Genomic DNA, 19,079 nt, shown 5'->3' with positions numbered 1-19,079 from the left:
AGAATACAACTAGCCTAGATTTCAATCTAGGCTGTAAATTTTGTAATTCTAGCGCGCAGCCCTGTACTAGTGATGAAATTATGTTCTACCTATTATGGTATAATCCTAAAAGAAACAAATTTTAGCGTAGATGAGATGTTATCGATAATGTTATCATGCGTTTTATATTTCATTAGCGCGGTTTTACCCGCAGTGCTCCGCTCCTCCGGTCTTAGTGTGATTATGTGTATATGTTACGGCTAAAGGTAGGTGAGAACATAAACTTAAGATTAGCCGGCTAAACTTAGGTTTATTTTCGACGAGGTGTTAATGTTAGTTTGTTCTATCTTTAGCCGGCTAAACTTAAGTGTAACCGCAGGCCCGTGGCTAAAAATGTCGGGGTGGGTAGATTTGGTTACTATAATACATGTAAGGAACAGGGCGAGTGTTTTCTGGCACTTCGCCGGCTGCTGCCGCAGCACGCTCGCTGCGCTCGCTCGGCTCGTGCGGGTCTTAAGAGTTCTAACCTAACCTAACCTAGCCACCAGCTTTCTGCCCTGAGTCGGGGTGGGTAGATTTGGTTACTATAATACATGTAAGGAACAGGGCGAGTGTTTTCTGGCACTGTGCGGGCCCCTCAAGCCCTCCACCGGCCCGGCGCTAACCAAATCTACCCACCCCGACATTTTTAGCCACGGGCCTGCGGTTACACTTAAGTTTAGCCGGCTAAAGATAGAACAAACTAACATTAACACCTCGTCGAAAATAAACCTAAGTTTAGCCGGCTAATCTTAAGTTTATGTTCTCACCTACCTTTAGCCGTGACATATATAGCCTATAGCCTTCCTCGATAAATGGGCTATCTAACTCAACAAACAAAACAAACTCTTCAGCTTTATAATATTACTAGCTTTCCGCCCGCGGCTTCGCCCGCGCAGTCAAAGAAAAACCCGCAACTATGCGGGTTTTTCTTTGACTGCGCGGGCGAAGCGATGCGTGGGCTTTGAATCCCACGGGAACGGGAACTATCCCGTTCCCGTGGGATTTCCGGGATTGCGTCATTTTCCCGGGATAAAAAGTAGCCTATGTCCTTTCTCGCGTATCAAAATATCTCCATAGCAAATTTCATGTTCAGTAGTTTAGGCGTGATTGAGTAACAGACAGAGTTACTTACGCATTTATAATATTAGTATGGATAGGTACATTATACATAGTATGATTTATATTCTTAACCAGCTGCCCCAGTAGACGTTGTTCTGCCTTATTGCCTTCTATTCCTGTTTTTTTTCACCATAATAATATGATGATGGAAAGCCTTTTAAAAGAAAATATTAACATATTACAACATTTAAATTTCTTTTTTTTTTCGTTTCAGATTTTCTCTATAACGTCAGTGTTATTAAAATAAAAGTATGATATCATTTCGCCAGCGATTTCTTTTTAAAGTTACAAGGACATTTGCGAAATAAAAGCTGAAGTTAATTATACAAGTGTTTTGGAGAAATTGCAGTGAAAATTTCCGTATCAAAGTAAACACAAAATGATTTAATATTAAAGTAAATAGCTGTTATAATCACCTTGTGAATTAAATTATTTTATTAGCTTAGTAGAATTTCTTAAATATACTTCATCGAATATTATGAATTACTTAAAGGCTTAAACCAATAAAAATATATATAATTTAGATAATAAGAACGGAGAAAATTAATTCTGATTTCCACGAATCCCTAATAAAATATTGCACCTTTCTTTGTAAGGTAAACAATTTTTATTTTATTTGCATAAGGTTTCTATCGCTTATCACAGTCCATAAAATTTCTTTCTGCATTGTCAGTAGTTCATATAAAGTTGCTGCATAAATGCAGCTGCATATTGTTACATCATAATATTACAATATTTAATTGTGAAAACAGTTTAATTCAACCTATTGTAACAATGTCCTTCCAAAGAATTATATTTATCCTGTTTTTGAGAGTTGTTTCTGGGACAATAGAAGATGATTTTGGTAATTATTTCCTGTTAGTTTTTATTTTTTTAGTAAAAATTTAATGGTTTTTTTATCTTCGAACGGCAACCGAGCCGGTGGTTCCGTAATGGTAAGAGATCACCACTATCCCGAAATAAGGCTTGTAATTTTAAAGGATAGAAAGAATAAGGAACTGAATAAGGACTGGAATAACTGCATCGAAGTATCCATGATTATATTGATTCAATTGAAAAATAAAAACAAAGTAATAATATAAATAGGGCATGAGAATAGTTAAATTACATGGTACATATTATATTCATTTACATTATCGTTATTCGTAGCTATCATTTGATTAAACAGGATGATTTTTATAATATCAATAATATTACATTTAAACGTATTTAGAGATATCATTTTTCACATGTTATAAAATATTTTGATATATATATTTCGTATAATAGCTGATACGAATCAAGATAATGTTTAAGAAGTTTTATCGTTATTTGGAGACCTTTATCTTATCTTTATCTTTATTAAAGAACTAGATACATTTATATTATATTATATTATATTATAAATTAGCATACAATTTTTAAAATAAAAAGGAAAGATGTTTACAAAAATATTGCATCTGCATTTCAACAAATTCACAATTAATATTATATTTACCTATTACCTTTGGAAAAATAATTACGCACTTGGGTACCGTAATATGAACAAATACAATATTATATTTTATACTGTCCTGTTTTCAGTCAAATCTCTACCAAAATGCAGCATGCTCGACAATGACTGCTTGAAGAACGTTATGATAAAGAAGCTTAACAATCCTGGCTTGCCGAGTTTCAAAGTACTACCATTTGACCCTATTTATTTGACCGATATAACCGTTAATTTACCAAATATGGTCAATCTTAGCATTAATAACAAGGCCGCTTTAACAGGTGTCAAGAATTGTGTTTATCAAAGTTTTGCGTAAGTTAAATTCAATCTCAATTTAAAAGTATGGGAATTAGTAAAGCCGTTAACGCGTGATTCTGTGACCAAGGGAAATAGATTCATTTTTATATATATACAGATATTTTTTAAAGCATTGATTCAGCGGAGGGATCAGCGAAAGAAGAAGTGCTCTGCAACCTGACGCTGAAAGGTGGCTACACGGCCGACGCGCCCAACTCTGTATTAACTGACTTCCAGACTGACCAGGACCTGTACGGCCAAAGGACTGGAGAGATTAATGTTGGTGAGTATTGAATGCGTTGTACCAAACTCGATGTAAATAAATTTTCAAAAGGAGCTTTACAATCCTGGCATACCACGTTTCAATGTACTACCATTTGACCCCCTTTTTTGATTCCCTTTTATGTAATTCCCTTCTAAAAAACTTGCCATTTTTAATAAAAATAAAAATAATAATAAAAATAATCGATCACGAGCGATAAAGCCGCTCTTTGTACATCTCTACTATTATAATATAAGCTATCTTAACTATGTAACTTTATCACTGTGTATGTACAATAAAGAGTATTTCATTCATTCATTCATTCAATAATAAAATAAAGTTTATTTGACTCAGAAACACAAACACATGGACTATACAGATCTAATTTGCAGGTACATTTTGTTACAACCAGGTTTAAACAATGACCCCTATGCTAGGTTAAACCTGTGTTATAGGGGTCATTCATACATTATTATATTATCATTATTATATTTATATGTACATTACAATATTCATGGTATACATAAGTGCAGGTGAAAGTATTACAAAAAAAAAGAAGAAAAAAAAATAACATTTTTAGATAAAATTATAGTTTTTGATTAATTAATGTGTGCGCGTGTTTGTATGTGTGTGAAAGTGTAGATGTGTGTATGGATATATTGTGTATGTTATATATTTATTGTGCTGTGAAGGACATTCTCAGGGTCGTCATAGTTGAGCGGAAGAAATTCTTTTAGTTTACGTTTACATTGGTATTTAATAAGAGCGAGTAAATTTAATTTGTTATCAAGAGTGTTGTATATTTCTGTGCTTAAGTAAGGATAGAACTTTTTTGAAAATTTAGTTTTAGTAAAGATTTTAGGACAGGGAAGTGTGCGTCGTTTTGGAGCAGATGTAGAAACTCGTTTAGGGGATAGGGTTCCATGTTTGCGTAGTACTATGTAGTACACGTAGAATTGACGAACCGTCATAACCACAAATTGAGAATAAACTTGTTCGGTGGGGTATCGGAATGGTTTATTTAAAAGGGTTTTAATCACAGCTCGTTGAGCTCTTTCTGCTTGTATATTGTATAATGCTACTTTTTGAAGATCCTCCCCAAACGGTTATGCAATAACTGACGATGGATTCGCATAAGGCCGAATATACCATTTTAAGGATATCCTTATGTGCGGCGAGTCTGAGTTTTTTGAAAACAAAAATAAGTTTTCTAATACGTGAGGAAACTGCTTCTATATGGGGTTTCCAGTTTAAACAAGCGTCCAGGTGCACTCCTAAATATTTTACTGATGCAGTCATTCATATATCATAATAGTTATATACACTCATTTTCTCTTAGCAATTTCCTCCATTTTCTTGAACGGGGCTAGGCGTCTGTTATGTTCCTTTCATTGTACCTATATAAAGAAAAAAAGCTTACACTAATATTTTATATTGTTTGCAGTTAACCTACTCATGAAAATTGAATTGCCATTTAATTTCGAAAAACGCGGGAACAACATATTTATCGTCTGCTCGTACGATGAAGGAAAATGTGACTTTGATTACCAGGGCTCGGTGGTGTTCGCTGCTGACAATCTTTACGTTGGTGACAAAAATATAGGTAAGCAAAACGCTTATCTTAGCATATACGAGGTACAAGTTTTAATGTATGGCTCTTCCCTTTCCATTTGATAAATATCATCATATAATTAATAAGCTGGTCGGTTGATACAATATTTTCCAATCGCTTCATTTCGGATAACCTAGCCCAATTCTAGTACTTACTACTGGTTTTGATCTTAATATTTTTACGATACATTAATTGAAATATTTAAATTACAGGTCGGTTATCTTTGAAATATGTACTAAACAAATTATTTTATTTTGTAAAATTTGTAAAAAAAATTATTTTATTTTATACTTTTACCTCTACTGTACCAAAGGTTGTCTGGAAGAAATCGCTCTAAAGCGATAAGACCGCCATTTGTACTTAGTTTAAGCTATATTTAAGTGTCTGTATTTCTTTTTTATTCTCTTTAAGTGCAATAAAGAATTTATAAATAAATAAAAAAATAAACTTAATACTTTTTCAGCTGCCGACGTTGTCAGTTATTTAAATGGAAACTGGAAACAATCATCATTTGGTCAAATATTTATCGACGAGTTTTTGAAAATCTATTTCGCTTACAGCAAGAGATTTTTGGAGGGCGTGCCCACAAAATATTACATCACCGATGACTTGACTTCCTACCTTCAAAACTAAACCATTCACCTTTCATTAATAAAGAATTGCATGTTAGAAAGCACTCTTTCATTTATATCTTTTTCCTTGAAATTTAAAATTACTGTTAATAAACGTAGCTTGGCTAAAAAAAAGACGTGTGCTGTAATTTTCTTCGGCCGGTTATTTTTTTTTAATGTTGATAAGAGTCCAATAAAGATCCAATAGAGAACAACAATTTTGTTGTAAAATGTCTTCCAAACTATTTTTCTGAATTTGTTAAATGCACCTACAGAATTTGACCTTCTTTATTTTATAATCCTTGACCAGGAGGAATAAGGATGTCTGGAAGGAATGCTACTTCAGCGACAAGACATCCCACTGTGATTTTGTCTATCATTTACTTTTGCTGTTTAATTTATTGTGCAAAATGCAAAAAAAGGATAAAAATAGAAATATGTTGAAAAATGTTTTTTCAACATATTTCTATTTATGACATTCATCGTTTGCTACCAACGATATAATAGTTTTATATTTTGACCTGAGACTGACTGTACAGTTTATCTATAGTTCAAAATTGATTTTAAACGTGAAATCCCGCTATGAATCAAAGAGAAGAACTGAACTGAACCGACACCAGCTACTTAAAAATTAGCTAGTAGGTTTATTATGATTACATAATATTTATCGTATTTATTTAATCTTAGGTTACGATTCCGAATTTGAACATCGAAAATTTCTAGCATTAACGGCTGTATTTTAAATTGCATTGTTTTATAAGTTTGATTTTTAACAGCCTCAAGTCATCGAGTATTCGATATCAGACAGAATTGACAGACAGAGACGCAGACTGGGAGGCTATGAGGCTTCCATTTTAACTTTTATGGTTCGGAACCTGAATCTTCAACAGTGTAGACAGAAACATTTTGTTTCTACAATGTTCTTATAGTTTCAAAAAACTTACACAAAACGAAAGACTGACACAAAATTTCGGGTCATTTGTAACAGGATGGCGGTTCTACAGGGGTCTTAGTACGCAATGACAAAAAGAAAAACCGGCCAAGTGCGAGTCGGGCTCGCGCACAAAGGGTTCCGTAGCAGCAAATATAATAAATTACAGTTAAATCAACCTATCTCAAAAACTATAAGAGATACTTTGATCAAACCAAAAATCGTTGAAAGAGTTAATTAGCATGCATCACCTCTATTTTTTTTAGAATTTTATACCCCGTAGTTATAAAAATAGAGGGGGGGGGACATACTTTTTACGACTTTGAGAGCTGATATCTCAAAAACCGTTCACTTTAAGAAAAATGTTTTTTAGAAAACTTTATATCATTTTAAAAGACCTTTCCATTGATACCCCACACGGGTATGTACATCGAAAAAAAAAATTTCATCCCTCAGTTACATGTATGGGGGGCCCCACCCCCAATTCTTTTTTTTACTATTTAGTGTCATATTTTTGTAGCGGTTCATACAACACATATTCCCATCAAATTTCATCACTGTAGAACTTATAGTTTCCGAGTAAATCGGCTGTGACAGACGGACAGACGGACAGACGGACAGACGGACATGACGAAACTATAAGGGTTCCGTTTTTGCCATTTTGGCTACGGAACCCTAAAAATGATGGTCAGAACGCTGATACCGGATACCTTAGATACTGTAATATTTTATAGTAGAGAAACTTAACATAAAATTAGTATTTTCACCGTGTGTGACGCGCTTTATACTTGATTGAGAACGTCGTAAAAATAAGATTTTAAAGGGTTTTTGTTAATCTTTAATTTAAGTTGTTGTGTTGTACATTGGCTACAGCTGTAGTAATCTATAGAAGATCAAGTCATAGTATAAATATAGACATAAACAATCTTATCTTATCTTAATCTTATATATAAAATTCTCGTGTCACAATGTTAGTCTGCATACTCCTCCGAAACGGGTGGACCGATTCTCATGAAATTTTCTGTGCATATCGGGTAAGTCTGAGAATCGGCCAACATCTATTTTTCATATGTACCACGGGCGAAGCCGGGGCGGACCGCTAGTCTTATATATAAAATTCTCGTGTCACAATGTTAGTCTGCATACTCCTCCGAAACGGGTGGACCGATTCTCATGAAATTTTCTGTGCATATCGGGTAAGTCTGAGAATCGGCCAACATCTATTTTTCATATGTACCACGGGCGAAGCCGGGGCGGGCCGCTAGTATAATATATAAATCTCGTGTCACAATGTTTGTCCTCAATGGACTCCTAAACCACTTAACCGATTACAATAAAATTCGCACACCATGTGCAGTTTGATCCAACTTGAGAGATAGGATAGTTTAAATATTATGTAGGTACCTACGGGCGAAGCCGGGGCGGACCGCTAGTCTTATATAATTATATAGTTCTTCTAACTAAAGATTACCTCCGTGTAGAAAGTACAAAAAGGTAGATATATTGATAGGAACTGAAATTAATATCGACACAATGATAGTCTATTGATAATTCAGTTAATTTAAATTGCTAAAAATTGTAAAGTAATCAATAATCATCATTATTTAATGATAACCTTTCAACTAAAAGCAAATCAACATTATTTAATCGTATTCCTACTTATTTGGAGGAACGACAAGCTAATTATTAACTCTAAAATTTCAAATTAGGTCATATAAAAGAAAGAGTTTTTTATGCATGCAATTCTTTAATTTCTAAATTCTAAAATTCTTTAACACTTCCAGATTAGTTTTGCAGGTAGGGAGTCAAGTCGTCGGTGATGTATAAACTCGTGGGCACACCCTCAAAGAATCTCTTGGTGTAAGCGTAATAGAGCTTCAGATACTCGTTGACAAATGCTTGGCCGAAAGATGATTGTTTCCAATTTTCATTTAAGTAACTGACGACATCGGAAGCTGAAATCAGATAATTATTAGTCTTAAATAAAAATCAAACATGTTATTTTTGCAAACAAGCAATTCGGTTAATGTTACTGGTAATTTGCGAAATTATAAACAAATTTCAACACAGGGTAACATTGACAAAAATATCCTGTGCAATTTCGTTGTTCTTACACCACTAAAAGCTTACCTATATTTTGGTCACCAACGTTAAGATTGTCAGCAGCGAACACCACCGAGCCCTGGTATTCAAAGTCACATTTTCCTTCATCGTACGAGCAGATGATGAATACGTTTTCCCCGCGCTTTTCGAAGTGAAGCGGCACTTCAATCTTCATGTCTAGGTTTACTGTGGATAAATATTAAAATGTGAACTTCTACGTAGAACATTAAAGAAAGATAGACCATCCTGGTTCAAGAAAATAGAGAAAATCGTGCAAACTTGCATCATGGAAATGAGGAAACCTTTGTAGACTTTGAATCATTTTCTTTATTTTAACTTCCACACAATCTGTATAATTTCTTCACATGTATCTGTTACAACGCATGGAACTCACCAACACTAATCTGTCCAGTCCCTTGGCCGTGCAGGTCCTGGTCAGTCTGGAAGTCATCTGCTAATGCGGAGTTGGGCGCGTCGGCCGTGTAGCCACCTTTCAGCGTCAGGTTGCAGCGCACTTCTTCTTTCACCGTTCCCGCTGTTGAATCGATTCTTAAACAAAATTTTATTGTTGTACTTTCACGACTACTTTTTTTAAAGTAACATTTTATTAACTTTTTCAAGTTTATCAAAACGAAGTTATGCACGTGTGAAATTGAATTCAACTTACGCGAAGCTTTCGAAAACACAAGTCGTGACTCCCGTTAAGACGGCGTTGTCAATGGTAACATTAACCGAATTCGGTAAATTAACGGAAATGCCATTCAAATACATGGGGTCAAATGGTAGTACGCCGTAAGTAGGCAAGCCGGGGTTGTTAAGCTTCTGTATCATAACCTGTTCCAGGCAGGGGTTGTCTTGCACGCTGCATTGTGGTAGAGATTTCACTGAAAACAAAGACCATTCATGTTAATAATTTCAATCGACCGATTTCAAGATTGAACAATTAGAAACTTGATGAATTATGATATTAGAAATGCAATATCATACAAAATAATACTCATTCACAAATTGTACATAAGCATTAAGCATATTAATTATCATGTAAGAAATCTACAAGCATTAGCCATTAAGCAACATATAAAACGTTCTTAAATTCTTATAATGTATTAAATCGCCTAATCTTATTCTATCAATTTGATTTATATTAAAATTGTATGATTTTGTTATCACATTGTTTAAAGATCAAATGCGATCAAGGACATCAAACCTAATTTTTTTTGTTGTATTATAAAAAAAGAAATATAAACTGTAATTGGGTACATAGAAAACGATTAGAGATGAAGAGCTGTTATGTTTTATTAACTACAACGAATTTAGATATAATATTATGTGTATACGTGTTTTACAGAGACGGGAAGACTTCGAAGACGAAGAGACAATTAAAAATATAGATCTGATACTATGGTATGGATAATTATAGATAAGTAGTTGTTTAAAAAGTAATTAAATAAGTAGTTAAAAATTTATTGCATACGTTATTAGATTAAACTTCAACTTCAAAGTTTATTTCGTAAAAAATATATTTTAATAACAAATTTTTTTACCGAAATCATCTTCCGCGGTCCCATAGACAGCACCCAAGAACAATATAAATACAAATTTTTGGAATGCCATTGTTGTGATGTGTTGAAGTCAACTGCTTTCACAATATTATATGCTCTTTACGGTAAAGCGCCACTATTTATAGTGAAAAAACTGAAAGAAAATCTATACAAAGTGATAATAAAAAATCTACCTTAAGCACTTTACATAAAATATGTTTTTAAATAACTTCCCAATGAAAGATGTATGATATCCATTTTGAGGTTGTTTCCACAGCTGGCTATTTTCATTTTTATGGTTCATTTTTGTTTGTCACAGTTTTGGTGGTTCCGTTTTGGATTTTTTTTAATATTTTGATTGAATTGAAATTAAATTGTTTATTAATTAATATTTGCTGTTTATTTTTTAAATATTTAAAATTAATTAATAAATATTTTGATGTATTTTTTATTGATCTATTATAGAGGGTAAACAGTCATGAAATTAATCCCTCATCAAAAATAATGATATACCTCACCATATTTGGTGAGGTATGGTACTAAAAGGACAAAAAACTATAGTATTTTCGCCCCTTGAAGAACAATATCGAAGTTGATGCTTCGTATTTAATGTTTCTATTTATTATCGGTCGGTTAAAATTGAAGTTAGAGATTGCTTACTTTTCAAATTTAAGTTTACCTATTTTAGGGTGCTTTTTCACTTTCGTGTGCTGGAAAATGTGTGGTGCGAGGATGCGTTGCGAAGCTATTACTCAAAATTATAGAACTACTAACTAACTACATACCTCGCACGCATTCGTTGCACACATCTCTCACTTGTTTTGTATGTGCACCGCTGAGCCGTTTCCACCAGAGCTGTGCTGACCGAGGCGACGTAAATAAAGCGATAATGCCTCCTACCTTATTGGTTATTTACAAACATATCCCCCGCTACGCTATCCTGTGAGGATTCACACATCTCTGGTGAAAAAGCACCCTTCCACCGGCACGTTTCAGTAACGCCATTTAAACTAACAATTAAGCGCGTCACACACGGTGAAGATTTTATCTTAAGATACTGTTATATTTTATATTACAGTATCTTAACGCTTCCGGTATCAGCGTTCGGACCATAATTTTTCTTTTTGTCATTGCGTACCACCCACCCCTGTAGAACCGCCATCCTGTTACAAATGACGCGAAATTTTGTGGGTCATTTGTAACAGGATGGCGGTTCTACAGGAGTCTTAGTACGCAATGACAAAAAGAAAAATGATGGTCCGAACGCTGATACCGGATGCGTTAAGATACTGTAATATAAAATATAACAGTATCTTAAGATAAAATCTTCACCGTGTGTGACGCGCTTTATGCGTCAACGATTAATCATTATGTCATGTAATGATAGTGATAACATAATTTTAATGAGGTTTTTTTCGTTTATAATATACGAGCCCAATGACAAGGAAATAATATATTTTAGTACTAAGTTTAGTACCGTTTAGGCAACACATCTTTCAAATAATTAATCAGTTTAACAGTTGGCTAAGGAATCGGTAAATACATAAAATAAAAATATACATTGGAACATTGAACCTCTTTTTTTAAGTCGGTCAGAGATTTCCAAAAAATAGTCAATACAAGTACCTTACCGTACCATATATATTTGCTTTAATATTAAATCATTTTAAATTTACTTTTATACGGATATTTACACAATAATTTCTCCAGAACACTTGTATTTAACATGCGTTTTTATTGAGCTTCTGGCCTTGAGAAATTCAAAAGAAATTGGTGTGCCAATTGTTATCATATTTGTATTCAATTAAAATGTAATAAGTGGTGGCACATATTGCTTGAGTAAATAGAAAATCTAGATATAACTGCATTGCTATTGTATATTTGGCGTGGCGGTACACAAGATATTTTGAACATACTAAAAACAAAACAAAAAAAAACACATCTTTGAAAGGATTATTTGGAATAGACCGATTTTTTTAATAATTCTTGCCTATAATATGTATGTGTTGAAAGCGGAGAGCATGAGAGCTTTTCCATGGCCTAATCGCAACCCAATAATGAAAGAAGCTGTATTAAACTTAATTTTGTATTGATATTTATTTATTTAGATTATAATTGGAAAAAAAAGAGACGTATGGCACGCATAGCATGCCATCAAGCCACACCTTCATGTCCATCGGAGTGGGGAGCGTGAGGTTTTTTCGTTACGGAATTTCTGGATTCGGTCCCCGCGCTCAATGCCCGCGACAGAAGCTAAGCAATAGCTTAAAAATCTTTCATGATTTCACATTTTCTAGTATCGACATACAAGAAAATAATATACTTCCTTCGTGTTTTATATGTAAGATTTAATAAGATATTAAGATTTAAGCCTTAAAGCCTACAAGCCTTGCAAGTGCGATTAAGCATGATATTATATACTAGCGGTCCGCCCCGGCTTCGCCCGTTATACATATTTCACAATAAAAGGTAGCCTATGTTCTTTCTCAGGGTCTAAAGATTATCTGTGCCAAATTTCATCAAAATCGGTCCAGTAGTTTATGCGTGAAAACCATACATACATACATACATACATACATACAAACCTTTCCTCTTTATAATATTAGTATAGATAATATCATGCTTAAAATCGCACTTGCTTTATTATAATAAAAGCTCATAAAAGCTCGGCAGCACTAAAAAAAGCACAAAATATGAACATATTAAGTCATTATTATAGTTAAATTAAAAAAAAAAATTAAAACCCACCAAACACTAATGAAGCGTGATAAATAAAACACCTGTGAAATCTTAAAAATTTCCGACTTTCCTACGGAATACATTAAAAAAGATTTGTATTTTAAGATCCTAAGGTTGATTTTCGTGCACCGTTTTCTTTGGATTTTCTTTCAGCATTTTCACTATAAATAGTGGCGCATTACCGTAAAGAGCAATTAATATTGTGAAAGCAGTTAACTTCAACACATCACAACAATGGCATTCCAAAAATTTGTATTTATATTGTTCTTGGGTGCTGTCTATGGGACCGCGGAAGATGATTTTTGTAAGATATTTTTGATAAAATAGTCGTTTAACTCTCCGAAATACTTATTATTTATTTTTCTAATTATTTTATTATAAAAATAGCATCCATGTGGCTATGTGGTCTATGATTGCGTTGTTATACATAAACGTGGTGATAACAACAGAACAATCTTATTAGATCTATTTGATAAGATAATAATCATAGCTAATATTCGATTAAGCGATTTGTATAAGAAATGATAAAGATTCGATTTTTTTACAAAACTCAACTACTTACTTTAATAAAAGAATTTTTTTTATAATTTGTGAATTATATTAATATATCACTAAAAATAAAATCTGAAACTAGGTATAGATAGATATTAATAACCTTTAAAACTGTCATTAAATAGTACAAATCTTACCAATAATTCAACATTGTATGCTTTATCGGTTTGTTTTCAGTGAAATCTCTACCACAATGCAGCGTGCAAGACAACCCCTGCCTGGAACAGGTTATGATACAGAAGCTTAACAACCCCGGCTTGCCTACTTACGGCGTACTACCATTTGACCCCATGTATTTGAATGGCATTCCCGTTAATTTACCGAATTCGGTTAATGTTACCATTGACAACGCCGTCTTAACGGGAGTCACGACTTGTGTTTTCGAAAGCTTCGCGTAAGTTGAATTCAATTTCACATGTACATAACTTCGTTTTGATAAGCTTGAAAAAATTAATAAAATGTTACCTTAAAAAAAGTAGTCGTGAAAGTACAACAATAAAATTTTGTTTAAGAATCGATTCAACGGCGGGAACGGTGAAAGAAGAAGTGCGCTGCAACCTGACGCTGAAAGGTGGCTACACGGCCGACGCGCCCAACTCCGCATTAGCAGATGACTTCCAGACTGACCAGGACCTGCACGGCCAAGGGACTGGACAGATTAGTGTTGGTGAGTTCCATGCGCTGTAACAGATACATGTGAAGAAATTATACAGATTGTGTGGAAGTTAAAATAAAGAAAATGGTTCAGAGTCTTCAAAGGTTTCCTCATTTCCATGATGTAAGATTGCACGATTTTCTCTATATTCTTGAACCAGGATGGTCTATCTTTCTTTAATGTTCTACGTAGAAGTTCACATTTTAATATTTTTCTAATGTCCACAGTAAACCTAGACATGAAGATTGAAGTGCCGCTTCACTTCGAAAAGCGCGGGGAAAACGTATTCATCATTTGCTCGTACGATGAAGGAAAATGTGACTTTGAATACCAGGGCTCGGTGGTGTTCGCTGCTGACAATCTTAACGTTGGTGACCAAAATATAGGTAAGCTTTTAGTGGTGTAGAACAACGAGATTGCACAGGATATTTTTGTCAATGTTACCCTTTGTTGAAATTTGTTTATAATTTCGCAAATTACCAGTAACATTAACCGAATTGCTTGTTTGCAAAAATAACATGTTTGATTTTTATTTAAGACTAATAATTATCTGATTTCAGCTTCCGATGTCGTCAGTTACTTAAATGAAAATTGGAAACAATCATCTTTCGGCCAAGCATTTGTCAACGAGTATCTGAAGCTCTATTACGCTTACACCAAGAGATTCTTTGAGGGTGTGCCCACCAGTTTATACATCACCGACGACTTGACTCCCTACCTGCAAAACTAATCTTGGACTATTATTTAATAACTGCGTGCAAGCCTGTATTTTTGTCAGCATATAAGTAATATTATCATAATTATGATATGGATCAAATTCGGGGAATTATTCTTTTTAGAACCACCCACGGGATTAAACTAAATATTTCTGAAAGAAATATTAAAATGACATGATTGAAAAATTAACGCTGAGGATCTTTCAAGTAGATACATACATTCTATTTTATTGCCCGGCTTCCGACGTCGTCAGTTACTTAAATGAAAACTGGAAGCCATCATCATTTGGCCAAGCCATTAATGTACCTAATACTTGTAATCTAATATTACCTTGGCCAAGCATTTGTAAATGAGTAATTGAACCTCCACTAGGGTCTCATCTCCAAGAGATTCTTTGAGGGTGTGCTCAGGAAATATTGTTGTATTTATTATTTCTAAATATTGAATCTAATGTTGAACTGTTAATAAAGAATTGCATGCGTGAAAATAGTATTTTATTGTGATGCCTTCATCTTCACTCACCTATTACGTATTTCCATAAATAATAATATACATAGATAATAATTATTTAGGTACATGATGATTGTTTTTATAATTAAGAATTTGTTTTTATCGTTCTGAGCAGTCTATAATAATAATAGTAGGAACATTTATAAATTATTGAAAACTTTTTTCTTAAGATTGTTAGTAGGAATATCTGGTACTAGCTGCTCCGCGCGGTTTCACCCTCGTGGCTCCACCCCTGTTGGTCGTAGCGTGATGATATAATATAGCCTATAACCTTCCTCGATAAATGGGCTATCTAACACCGAAGCCATAGTATTATGTCCTATGGAATTCTACTATGGGGCAGGGCAGCAGATATAGAAACTATATTTATCTTACAGAAAAGAGCCATTCGTTCTATATATAATTTACGTGCTCGGGACTCACTAAGAGATCTCTTTAAGAATACTGGTATCCTTACTGTACCATCACAGTATATATTTAATAATATTTTGCATGTACACAAAAACGCCGACTTACACACAAGAGTAGGAGATAGACACTGTTATGGCACAAGGAACAGAAATACAATTGAAATGCCATTTTTCCGATTAGCTAAAGTTAAAAATTCATTTATGGGTCAAGGTATACGCTTTTACAATAGAATTCCTCATAATATTAAAGAGTTTAGTAGTTCTAAATTTAAAACTTATATAAAAAATGTACTAGTTCAGAGAGCGTACTACAGTATTCAGGAATATATGGACGATAAAAACCCATGGAGGGTTGTCGCGAAATAACCACAGGACAGTTCTTTGGCATGTTATTATAATATATTATGATGTTACATATGTATTTTGTAAAATTGTAAAACTGACATGATTTAAAAGAGCAACTATGGAGTTTCTTGCCGGTTCTTCTCCGTAGATACTGCTTTCCGAATCGGTGGTAAATTTTAAAATATGTAATGACGTTTCAAAAGTGCTTCTATAAGAAGTCTAATTGAATGAATAAATGTTTGAGTTTGAGTTTGAGTTTGAAAGAATTTTTCAAATCGGACCAGTAGTTACTAGTTCCCGAGATTAGCGCGTTCAAACAAACAAACATACAAACAAACAAACAAACTCTTCAGCTTTATAATATTAGTACCTTTTTTTTTTAAGTGGGGAAATCTTATCTTATCTTAATAATATTACTATTATAAAGGCGAAAGTTTGTATGGATGTATGGATGTATAGATGTATGGATGTATGGATGTATGGATGTTTGTTACTCTTTCACGTAAAAACTACTGAACCGATTACAATGAAATTTAGCACACATATAGAGGGTAACTTGGATTAACACATAGGATAGGTTTTATCCCGGAAATCCCACGGGAACGGGAACTATGCGGGATTTCCTTTGAAAACGCGGGCGAAGCCGCGGGCGGAAATCTAGTATAGATTAAGATAAACTTTCACCAAAACTTTAAACTTTCCTCTTGTCATCGCAACCGATGTTTATATTTTTTTTCGGTTCTATCAAATAAAAAATATAAAATAATAAGCGTCACGACGATTTTAAGAATAGGTACGAGTAGAGTTCTTTTGCGTCATGCATGACGAATATTAATATTGTTTTGCTATAAATTATATAATATTTTTTGCTACTTGATCTCATCCAAAATTTTTCCATAACAGTATCGACCATCATAATAACCATGAATGAATGAATTAATAAAAATACTTTATTTGCACCAAAACAAGGAAACAATACGAAAAAACACATACATGATTGCTTTGGACGAAATAATTCATTACCAACAATAGTATAGTAGATAAAATCTTAGATAATTTTCTATTTTCATTTCGTTGAAATTACAAAATTACTAATGCAAACATTTGGCATGACTAATTTCATGCCTTTCAATTTGGGTAATGCTCCATGAAATGGCTAAATGTATGAATATACAAACATATTATTATGATTTTATTAATGTTATCAGTATATACTACTACATACAATATTACATTACCTGTACATATTAAAAAAAAGTAATGCGTAAGAAACCGCATCCTTTGCCTTGAGATTTTTTTCTCACTTATTGTACGTTGAAAAACTCGGATGTAATAGCGCTCTTTTATAATAATAAAAGAATAATATTATTTAAAATATTATTAAGATGTATGCCTATCGGCCCGTGGCTTCGTCCGCGTACCTACTGAAATAGATAAAGATATAGGCCATATCACTCTCAGGGCTCGAATCTTACAATAAAAACAAATATAAGCAAACTATAGATAAATAATACTAGGGTACCGTGTACTAATGTGCGTAGTAAATTTTTTTTTAATTAAAATTTTTATAGGTACCTAACTCATGTAACCTACCTCAGGTTTATCTTAATATATATAAATCTCGTGTCACAATGTTTGTCCTCAACATTGAGATAATATTACTACGTATGGAGGAGACACCACGAACAAAATCTGTGCGCCATTTTTTTGCTCTAACTAAGTTTTAAAAATGATTATCTAGTTAGGTACTTAACGATGAAAGTTATTCCTTTGCACTTTTCCGTATTATTTGTATTATTTGTGCAATATCGTAACACACACGAAGGCATATTTGATGCGTTTCACTTTAAAACCATTAAAAAATACCGCTCAACATACGTCACATGACGTATGTTGAGTGGAACATAAGTGATGTAGGCGGTGTCGTCTCCCTATTAATATTATCTCAATGGTCCTCAATGGACTCCTAAACCACTTAACCGATTATAATAAAATTCGGACACCATGTGCAGTTCGATCCAACTTGAGAGATAGGATAGTTTAAACATACCACATACCACGGGCGAAGCCGGGGCGGACCGCTAGTAATTAGATACAGATATACATAGAATATAGATAACCGCTTTTTTAATCAACAGATATTACAGTATATTAATTACTATAATTTTAATTTTCGCAAGAGAATAATTAATGCTATTTGGATTATATCAAGAGACAATAAACACCGGCCAAGTTTGAGTCGGACCCGCGCACCGAGGGCTAACTCCTAACAAACCTACTTTTTATTATGTTTTAACTCTAAAATATAGTTTTAGCAATTTTTCCTTTATCTGTGTTTACGGGAAGTACAATATTGAATTTGATTCCCTTGCGAATGTCGAAATTTGCGATAATTTGCAGCATAAACGGCTGTCTCTTTTGATTGCGTTGGCTTATAGGTTTGATTTTTTCTCAGCTGTCCCTTGGGACAGTAGACTTGAATATTCGATAAAAATTTCAGCTTGATACCTTAACGCATTCCTGAGAAAAAGGGTGTTGACAGACAGACTACAAAGTGATCCTTTATGGGTTCCGTTTTTTCCTTTTGAGGTTCGTAAAAATATAATAGTTTATATTTTATTAATCTTATAACTTATAGGTACGATTATTATTGTATATTTTAATGAAAAAAAAAAAACATTGTCTAATAACAGTATTACATACACATTATAATAAATAAAAATATCGTAGGTATTGTATATAAATCACACAACACGGAATAAACAATGAAAAATGATTCCTTAAAAATGCATTGAAGTTTGAAACGTAATACATATTTGATTCTGGTACAAAAAATAGGCGAAGAACAATAATTCATAAATTAGCATAATACTTATATACAAATTATCTACTTATTTAAATTTTTATGGAGCAATTAAAGTAGTAGCTACTAGTAAACAAGATTTTTGATTATTGTAATTTTTAGCCACATTAGGTTCCTAATATAGTTCTTATGCCTCTACGTATTGCACGCCTCATAAGCGAAGCGTTGAGGTGGGTACTACTGTCGCTTCGCGCAAAACATCTGATTTTTCAAACTTAAAATGTCTTTATGTATCATACATTGCACTTGTAAGATAATACATACACACACATATTAAGAAAAAACACTATTTTTAACGTTCATGATATTTTTGATGTCAT

General features: G+C 33.4%; 3 protein-coding genes and 1 long non-coding RNA gene across 4 annotated transcripts in view; 3 read left to right on the top strand and 1 right to left on the bottom strand.

Moving 5' to 3' along the window:
• Positions 1–19,079, top strand: part of LOC149482901 (uncharacterized) — a 109,731-nt gene that overhangs the window by 42,283 nt on the left and 48,369 nt on the right. The gene's annotated exons all lie outside the window — the stretch shown is intronic.
• On the top strand, positions 2,709–5,436 carry LOC149482906 (uncharacterized). Its single transcript, XM_089703698.1, has 4 exons — positions 2,709–2,923; positions 3,040–3,191; positions 4,615–4,773; positions 5,246–5,436. The coding sequence occupies exons 1-4, from the start codon at positions 2,727–2,729 to the stop codon at positions 5,413–5,415; spliced, it is 678 nt and encodes a 225-aa protein (XP_089559824.1). The 5' UTR covers positions 2,709–2,726; the 3' UTR covers positions 5,416–5,436.
• LOC149482905 (uncharacterized) lies at positions 8,066–10,063 on the bottom strand. Its single transcript, XM_089703080.1, has 5 exons — positions 9,972–10,063; positions 9,095–9,311; positions 8,822–8,976; positions 8,455–8,613; positions 8,066–8,279 (listed from the first exon to the last, which is right to left on the bottom strand). Exons 1-5 carry the CDS (start codon positions 10,039–10,041, stop codon positions 8,110–8,112), a joined length of 771 nt encoding a protein of 256 aa, XP_089559206.1. The 5' UTR covers positions 10,042–10,063; the 3' UTR covers positions 8,066–8,109.
• Positions 12,922–15,109, top strand: LOC149482904 (uncharacterized). The gene is made up of 5 exons (XM_089703079.1): positions 12,922–13,011; positions 13,437–13,653; positions 13,772–13,926; positions 14,142–14,300; positions 14,475–15,109. Exons 1-5 carry the CDS (start codon positions 12,942–12,944, stop codon positions 14,642–14,644), a joined length of 771 nt encoding a protein of 256 aa, XP_089559205.1. The 5' UTR covers positions 12,922–12,941; the 3' UTR covers positions 14,645–15,109.

This window comes from Colias philodice, chromosome 14, assembly GCF_061535455.1.
Source record: "Colias philodice isolate Cphi_HAF_F1 chromosome 14, ilColPhil1 Martin Lab GWU primary, whole genome shotgun sequence".
Classification (NCBI taxonomy): domain Eukaryota; kingdom Metazoa; phylum Arthropoda; class Insecta; order Lepidoptera; family Pieridae; genus Colias; species Colias philodice.
This window is presented reverse-complemented; position numbering and strand designations above follow the sequence as displayed.

What these genes read in the sequence shown, in the direction of transcription:
- LOC149482906 (XM_089703698.1), top strand. Translation starts at nt 2,727, where the DNA reads ATGCTCGACAATGACTGCTTGAAGAACGTTATGATAAAGAAGCTTAAC. An exon ending in TGTGTTTATCAAAGTTTTGC is followed by an intron (nt 2,924 to 3,039) that starts GTAAGTTAAATT and finishes TATTTTTTAAAG; the next exon opens with CATTGATTCAGCGGAGGGAT. An exon ending in GACTGGAGAGATTAATGTTG is followed by an intron (nt 3,192 to 4,614) that starts GTGAGTATTGAA and finishes TATTGTTTGCAG; the next exon opens with TTAACCTACTCATGAAAATT.
- LOC149482905 (XM_089703080.1), bottom strand. Translation starts at nt 10,041, where the DNA reads ATGGCATTCCAAAAATTTGTATTTATATTGTTCTTGGGTGCTGTCTAT. An exon ending in GACCGCGGAAGATGATTTCG is followed by an intron (nt 9,312 to 9,971) that starts GTAAAAAAATTT and finishes CTTTGTTTTCAG; the next exon opens with TGAAATCTCTACCACAATGC. An exon ending in GACTGGACAGATTAGTGTTG is followed by an intron (nt 8,614 to 8,821) that starts GTGAGTTCCATG and finishes ATTTATCCACAG; the next exon opens with TAAACCTAGACATGAAGATT.
- LOC149482904 (XM_089703079.1), top strand. Translation starts at nt 12,942, where the DNA reads ATGGCATTCCAAAAATTTGTATTTATATTGTTCTTGGGTGCTGTCTAT. An exon ending in GACCGCGGAAGATGATTTTT is followed by an intron (nt 13,012 to 13,436) that starts GTAAGATATTTT and finishes GTTTGTTTTCAG; the next exon opens with TGAAATCTCTACCACAATGC. An exon ending in CGTTGGTGACCAAAATATAG is followed by an intron (nt 14,301 to 14,474) that starts GTAAGCTTTTAG and finishes ATCTGATTTCAG; the next exon opens with CTTCCGATGTCGTCAGTTAC.